Source organism: Mandrillus leucophaeus, unplaced genomic scaffold (genome assembly GCF_000951045.1).
Source record: "Mandrillus leucophaeus isolate KB7577 unplaced genomic scaffold, Mleu.le_1.0 Scaffold88, whole genome shotgun sequence".
NCBI classification, from domain to species: Eukaryota; Metazoa; Chordata; class Mammalia; order Primates; family Cercopithecidae; genus Mandrillus; species Mandrillus leucophaeus.
In genome coordinates this window covers 3,979,742-3,988,147 of record NW_012109585.1, presented here as the reverse complement: position 1 = coordinate 3,988,147, position 8,406 = coordinate 3,979,742, and the positions used below count along the sequence as shown (strand labels likewise).

General features: G+C 40.7%; 1 protein-coding gene across 3 annotated transcripts in view; it reads right to left on the bottom strand.

The window, feature by feature from the left end:
- The window catches only part of CDKL3 (cyclin-dependent kinase-like 3), an 89,352-nt gene that overhangs the window by 9,530 nt on the left and 71,416 nt on the right, over positions 1-8,406 (bottom strand). For all 3 annotated transcript variants that reach the window (XM_011969233.1, XM_011969230.1, XM_011969232.1), the window contains 4 exons: positions 5,089-5,242; positions 4,661-4,989; positions 3,183-3,276; positions 641-803 (listed from right to left, as the gene is read on the bottom strand). In XM_011969233.1, the coding sequence (XP_011824623.1) occupies positions 641-803; positions 3,183-3,276; positions 4,661-4,989; positions 5,089-5,242 (740 nt within the window). The remainder of the gene's footprint in view (positions 1-640; positions 804-3,182; positions 3,277-4,660; positions 4,990-5,088; positions 5,243-8,406) is intronic.

Here is an 8,406-nt window from a genome sequence, read left to right as displayed (position 1 = left end):
AGTTAATGGGTGCAGCATACCAACATGGCACATGTATACATATGTAACAAACCTGCATGTTGTGCACATGTACCCTAGAACTTAAAGTATAATAAAAATAAGTAAATAAATAAAAAAAATTAAAAATTTACCCTTTAAAGCTGTCTTAACCTCTCTTTTTCTTTTTAATTAATTTTTTTTTTTTTAGAGACACGGTCTCATTATGTGTCATCCTAGAGTGGAGTATAGTGGCGTGACCACAGCTCACTGCAGTCTCAACCTCCTGGGTCAAGCAGTCCTCCTAACTCAGCCTCCCAAGTAGCTGGGACTACAGGCACACACCACCACACCAAGCTAGTTTATTTTTTGTAGAGACAGAGTTTTGCTATGTTGCTCAGGCTGGTCTCAAACTCCTAGGCTCAAGCAATCCTCCTGCACTGGCCTCCCAAAATGCTGGGATTACAAGCTTACGCCTCTTTAAAATTATCTCCTTAAAATCGTACCCCTTATTTGACAATGGGGAGAAAATCTCATCAGCTGAAATGTTTTCCTTACCAATGCACTGTTTTCTACCTAAATCACACTAAAATGTAAGTTATATTATGAAAAAATCTTATAAATGATATCATCATAATTGTAAAGCTATACAACAAATGTGTACCTTCCATTCCTTTCGTATCTTTTGGCTGTATTGTGACAGGCAATTCTGGAAAATGGAATTCTTTCCTGTCAGATCTGGAAAAATTCAGCTTCCTTTTGTTCTCATTAGACATTTGGTCACTGTGACCTGTTCGCTCATTAAATATACCCTTCTCCATTTGGCTCTAAACAAACAAACAAGAGTTAGTTCGAAGAAATGTGTCTAACTATCTGTAGAATGACAATCCTAGAATTGCTAGCCATTTGGATGGTATAAGATAGACATAACAATTAATTTAATAATTAAGAAGATTTAGAATACTATTGAACATATCAACAGATCAAACTCCAACAAGTGGTCGGGCGCGGTGGCTCAAGCCTGTAATCCCAGCACTTTGGGAGGCCGAGACGGGCGGATCACGAGGTCAGGAGATCGAGACCATCCTGGCTAACACGGTGAAACCCCGTCTCTACTAAAAAAAATACAAAAAACTAGCCGGGCGAGGTGGCGGGCACCTGTAGTCCCAGCTACTCGGGAGGCTGAGGCAGGAGAATGGCGTAAACCCAGGAGGCGGAGCTTGCAGTGAGCTGAGATCCGGCCACTGCACTCCAGCCTGGGTGACAGAGCGAGACTCCGTCTCAAAAAAAAAAAAAACAAAAAAAACAAACTCCAACAAGTTTCATAAAGCAAACATTTTTAGCATATTTAATATTCTGAGCATAACAGTCTTGATCATGAGAACCACAATAATAACAATAATAATAATATTATTATTTTGAAACAGGGTCTTGCTCTGTCACCCAGCTGGAGTGCATTGGCATGATCATGACTCATTGCAGCATCAACCCCCTGGGCTCAAGTGATCTTCCCACCTCAGTCTCCCAAGTAGCTGGGACTACAGGCATACACCACCACGCCTGATTAATTTTTAAATTTTTTGTAGAGATGGGGTCTTGTTAGGCTGATCTCAAACTAGGCTGATCTCAAACTCCTGTGCTCAAGCAATCCTTCTGCTTTGGGCTCCCAAAGTGCCGGGATTACAAGCATGAGCCACTGCACCTGGCCTTATTATTATTATTATTATCATTGAGATAGAGTCTTGCTTTGTTGCCCAGGCTGAAATACAGCAGTGCCGTTATGGCTGCAGCCTCAACCTCTTGGGCTCAAGCCATAGTCCCACCTCAGCCCACCCAGTCTGAAACCACAGCCACACGCCACCACACACAACTAATTTATTTTATTTCATTTTTTATAGAGACAGGGTCTCACTATGTTGCCCAGGCTGAACTCAAATTCCTGGGCTCAAGCAATCCTCCCAGCTCAGTCTTCCAAAATGCTAGGATTACAGGTTAGAGCCACTGTGCCTGGCCAGAACCATAAACTTAACTTTTCATTTTTAATACTATTCACTGCACTCTGACTTTGAGCAAATTGCTTCAGTTCATTTTCTTAATAACTTACTTATCTACCTACAAAATGATATGCTTTGTGAACACTGGGAAAACCCAAAGGAAAAAAAATTAATTGCACATCCAGCATCTGGGAAACGTTCTGTGTTACCAGATTTTTGTTCATTTGAAAACAGATCATAAAATCCTGTCTAGGTCAATGAACACTCTTCCACAATGTAATGTGTAGTATTTCACTGTATGAATGTACACTAATGTACTTAGTCACCGGCTCTTGGACAAGTTTGTACTGTTTTCAGTTTTTTGTTATTATAATTAACATTTTGCTTCAATTTTGAATAAATCACCTTCCTATGTAAAAAGTTGTGAGGTCCCATTAGAGATGAATAATGCAAAATAGGCCAAAAACAAAACAAAACAAAAGTTGGGAGGGGGATGAACTACATTGATTATTTTTTCTAGTGAAAATAAATTGTGTTTATTTGGCGATTGTTTTTAATCCATAAAGATATTAAAAACATTTTTTGGAAGTGAAAAAAAACAAAACTACTTCTGACTTTCAAAGGTGGAAATCCTAACTTACTCTGCCTAAAGTCACATATTAAATACATAAATTAAGATATATGAACTTAATTAACTGTGATAAATTAAGATATATGAACTTAATTAATTGTGAAAGCACTTAGAAAATAATGGCCTATTTTCATCTCAGGAAAAAAAAAAGAAACTTAAAGTACATTTTTAAAAGTGTGAGAGGCTGGGTGCATTGGCTCACAACTGTAATCCTAGTACTTTAGGAGGCTGAGAAGGGAGGATCCCTTGAGCCCAGGAGTTTGAGACCAACCTGGGCAACATAGTGAGACTTAGTTGCTACAAAAAATGAACAAAATTAGCTGGGCATGGTGGCATGTGCCTGAAGTCTCAGCTACTTGGGAGGATGAAGTGGGAGGATTGCTTGAGCCCAGGAGGTCGAGGCGGCAGTGAGCTGAGATCGTACCACTACACTCCAGTCTGGGCAACAGAGAGAGATTCTGTCTCAAAAAAACAAAACAAACAGACAAACAAAAAAGTATTAGAGCCCTAAAGATACAGAAAAAGAAAACAGAAGTAATGTTAAAAGAGGCCATATTTTAATGTGTGGCTTCTTGCCTTACTTGAATAGGACCTGGATCCTCTTGCCTGCTATTAGGCATAACTTGTCCAATAGATTGTGAAGAAGTGCGTCTCTTTTTTGCTCTTTCAGTTAACCTATTATTTAAAAATGAATAAGAAGTTATTAGAACTCCCCAGAAATGCCTTTTTTTCTTTTTTTGGTGGGGGCAGAATCTCACTCTGTCACCCAGGCTAGAGTGCAGTGTCATGATCTTGGCTCACTGCAACCTCTGTCTCCTGGGTTCAAGTGATTCTCTTGCCTCAGCCTCCCAAGTAGCTGGGATTACTGGTGCGTTCCAACATGGCCAACTAATTTTTCTATTTTTTGTAGAGACAGGGTTTTGCCATGTTGGCCAGGCTGGTCTCGAACTCCTGAGCTAAACTGATACACCCGCCTTGACCTCCCAAATTGCTGGGATTACAGGCACGAGTCACCATGCCCAGGCAAAATGGCTTTGTTTTAGCTTCAAGAATGAATAAATTATGGCATGGAAGTCTATTTTTTGAACACTGAGTACCAAAATGCAATAGAGTCCTTACCTACCAATTACCCTAAAGAGAGAGGTGGTAACAGGGCAGAGAATAATTAGTGCATGTTAGTATCAGTGGTGACAGGCATGTTGTGGGGTTACTCCTGCTGGCCTACTTGCTCCCTTCTATCTGTTCTGAATTTGGATCTCTTCACTACCAGCTTTCTCAATTTATGAGCTTACTGTCCAAGACTGACTGGCTTACAACCATTGTTACCAGTATATGATTTTGGGATCACCTCAAGAACAACTGGGCTCTTGCAGTCTGTAGCCTGCTGTACCTTTGGACTGATATGGACATGTCCACTTGCTCACCTCTGCAGACCACTGGGCTTCAAAACCTGTAGCCCAAACCAGTCTGCTAGAATCCTCTTGGGCTAATGAATCCAGTCTCCTTCTCCCCTAGAATGACAGTAGTCTCCCTAAATTTTGAAGTGGCCCTACTGCCTTGTTGGACAGACTCTCACCATCCATCACACTGCCCTTGATTAACCAGACTCATGGGCCAGTCTCTCAGTCTGTATCAGAGGTTAAATCTAAAACTGGCCTAATATGCTATTTTTCTCCCAAACTATTTCACCTTGAAAGGCTATTTGACTTACGAAAGATTATTTTGTTATACCAAGGCACACTGATACCAGAACTTAGGGCATATCAACGTTTTTTTTCTTCAAAAATAAAAACATTTTTCAAAGGGTCTTTTTTTTTCTTTAAATGAGGTTTCTCCAAAAGACATTAGTGAAAATTTAAACATCTATATGGCCAAGAAAAGTTAATTTCTTCTACAGCATTTGTAAGAAACACTCAGTAAATGGCCCATTATACAGCTTTAATTTCAACATATTTTCTTCAAGTTCAGTTTACATACAGACACTATGAACATGATTCTTCGAAATACCATTATACAGGAATATTGTATTATTTAAGGTTTCTTCTCTGTTACAGCTCACCTCACACTGGGGTGAAAGAGATTTGAATTGAGATTTGCAGCCATCAAATTACTGTTAGTTAGATTGATGGGTGGCATTGTCATAGAACCTCCGCAATGTGGATTTTCTTTCAAGCCATTACAGTTAGTGCTGGGATTGATAGGGTTTGGCGGTTCAGTGGTTACAAGTTTTGTATCTGGAGACATAGGATGAACATTTTCATTTGCATCCTGTTGACAAAGTCCACCTTCATACTCTTTCTTTTTTGGTTCTGAGATATCTCCTCTTCCTCCTTTGACTTTAATAACTCTGACTTTGATCTCCTTGGGCTTTTTCTCTTTTTCTATTTCCTGGAATATATACATTCAAAATCCGAGTCATAACAGTTATTTTTGTCATTAGAGTCTAACTATAATTATACTGGCTGAAACAAAAGCCAAAGTTCTTACCTTTCCCAAAACTGAACTACTTAGCAGTGTATTGGTATAAACTGTTTTTCTTTCATCTTTCCTGAGTTCATTTTCTTTAGAACTCTCTTTTGGCTTTATTAATGAATTGACTTTTGCCTCCTGCAGTAATTTAGCTTTCAGTTCTGGCATGAATCTGATAAAACAAGCAATATCAACGAGTAATCTTTTTATATATGCAGATAAAGTATTTTATCTTGAATAAACCATTTCATCAATTAATTTGTATTTCAAGCTACAGTATAAATAATGCTATCTAATTACAATGCATGCCAAGAGATGGCCCAATTTACCTAATAAAAATTGCTTTCTGGTAAAGCTACATCTTTCGAAAATTATGCTATGGGAACCTACTATATAAAACTTTTACAAAATAGATTTATACTAATTAGATTCCTTTTGCGATGCAAACTCAACTCAGAAAAATACTGCTTTTAATTTTGATAAAAATACTATTATTTTTAAGGAAGACTCAGACCACTTTGACCTTTTCTGTGGTTCTCTTTTTTTTTTTTTTGAGATGGAGTTTTGCTCTTGTTGCCCAGGCTGGAGTGCAATGGCGTGATCTCGTCTCACCACAACCGCTGCCTCCTGGGTTCAAGCGATTCTCCTGCCTTAGCCTCCTGAGTAGCTGGGATTACAGGCATCTGCCACCATGCCCGGCTAATTTTGTGTTTTTAATAGAAATGGGGTTTCTCCATGTTGGTCAGGCTGGTCTCTAACTCCCAGCCTCAGGTGATCCGCCTGCCTCAGCTTCCCAAAGTTGCTGGAATTACAAGCGTGAGCCACCGCACTGGGCTATGGTTCTTTAAAGTAATAGAACTTTAAAAATGGACTAACTAGCTTCTAAAATCTTACTCTAGAGAAATGTAACAGAATACATTCATATTGGAGAGAGATTATTTTGGTTTTAGTTTGATTTCTTTCTTTTTAAAAGTTATTTTTGATTAGAAAGTCCATTCATGTGGTTCAAAGTTCAAAAGTCTATACTGAAAAATTTCCTTCCCACCCCTTCCCTGAACTGCACAAGTCCCTTCCTTGAAGCAGCTACAACTATCAATTTGGGAAGGTTTTAAAATATCAGCCCATGAATGAATTCTTCCCTAGTCCAGCAAACTCTTGCTAGTGCTGTGCAGGGCACAGGCCTGATGACAAGCAGTGTGATGGGAAAAAAAAAAAAAAAAAAAAGAATCAGTGTGATTAGTTTGGCTAGATGAGAAAACGTCATACTCCTGTTAAATCACCCTTGAACTGCAGAAGGTACATGAAATAAAGAGGCATCTTATCAAAGGAAAAGGACTTATCCAAATATTTTCTAAGGATTCTATAAATTGAACTCAAGGTACTTTCACCCCACAAAAGTAAAAGCCTGATATCTAAATGTCCAAGAAAAATAAACTTAGTCTGTGTAGAACTGATACGAAGTAACTTTTTAATTCAATAACTGACATCTTTTTTTTTTGAGACAGTGTTTCTGTTGCCCAGGCTGCAGTACAGTGACACACTCATGGCTCACTGCAGCCTTGACCTCCTGGGCTCAAGCAATCCCCTACCTCAGCCTCCCTAGTAGCTGGGATTACAGGTATACACCAACACACCCAGAAAATTTTTGCATTTTTTGTAGAGACAGGGTTTTGCCATGTTGCCCAGGCTGGTCTCGAACTCCTAGGTTCAAGCAATCTGCCTGCTTCGGCCTTCCAAAGTGCTGGGATTACAGGCATGAGCTACCATGCCCGGCTGATAACTGCTACTTTTTATCAATGGCACTTCATTTTTTTATTTTTTATTCTTTTATTTTTTATATTTTTGAGACAGAGTCTTGCTCTGTCACCCAGGCTGGAGCGCAGTGGCATGATCTCCGCTCACTGCAAGCTCCGCCTCCCTGGTTCATGCCATTCTCCTGCCTCAGCCTCCTGAGTAGCTGGGACTACAGGGTGCCTGCCACCACACCTGGCGAATTTTGTTTTTGTATTTTTAGTAGAGACAGGGTTTCACCGCATTAGTCAGGATGGTCTTGATCTCCTGACTTTGTGATCTGCCCGCCTCGGCCTTCCAAAGTGCTGGGATTACAGGCATGAGCCATCACGCCCGGCCTATTCTTTTATGTTTTGAGACAGAGTCTCGCTCTGTCACCCAGACTGGAGTGCAGTGGCGCGATCTCGGCTCACTGCAGCCTCAGCCTCCTGGGTTCAAATGATTCTCCTGTCCCAGCCTCCTGAGTAGCTGGGACTACAGGCGCATGCCCACGCCCACCTAAGTTTTTGCATTTTTAGTAGAGATGGTGTTTCACCATCTTGACCAGGTTGGTCTTGAACTCCTGACCTCAGTTGATCTGCCCACCTTGGCCTCCCAAAATGCTGGGATTACAGCATGAGCCACCACGCCTCGCCAATGGCACTTTAAATATATCATCTTATTTTTTGTTTTAGAGTAAAACTCCTGAAAGGCTCGAAGTTCTAGTTGCCCTCAAGGATTCTTTTGCTTTTTTCTACTTAGTCTATCTCCAATAGCAGTTCCTGGACTTTTCTATATCTGACCTTAGCTCCATCACATTTTTAACGGATGTCCATCTTTCTAATATGTCCAAAGACAAGCTCAATGGTTTTACAGTTAATGAGAAACTTTTCCTGTTTTTTTTCAAAGTCCAAATAGAAAATAGTGTTTTTTTAGAAATATGGCTGATTCATGAATCTAAATTGTAATACAGATTATATGCTGGGCATGTCATAAGCAATGTGGGGCACAGAAGGGCCGTAATCCCAGCACTTTGGGAGGCCAAGGCAGGTGGATCACCTGAGGTCAGGAGTTCGAGACCAGCCTGGCCAAAATGGTAAAACCCCCGTCTCTACTAAAAATACAAAAAATTAGCTGGGTGTGGTGGCATGTGCCTCTAATCCTAGCTGCTCTGGAGGCGGAGGCAGGAGAACTGTTTGAACTTGGGAGATGGAGGTTTGTAGTGAGCTGAGATTGTGCCACTGTACTCCAGCCTGGGCAATAGAGTGAGACTTCGTCTCAAAAAAAAAAAAAGACAACAGGCACTACAACAGAGAATAAGCAGAAAAAAATCATTCAGGCTGGGCGCGGTGGCTTAAGCCTATAATCCCAGCACTTTGGGAGGCCAAGGCGGGTGGTTCACAAGGTCAGGCGATCGAGACCATCCTGGCTAATATGGTGAAACCCCATCTCTACTAAAAATACAAAAAATTAGCCAGGCGTGGTGGCAGGCGCCTGTAGTCCCAGCTACTCGGGAGGCTGAGGCAGGAGAATGGCGTGAACCTGGGAGGCGGAGCTTGCAGTGAG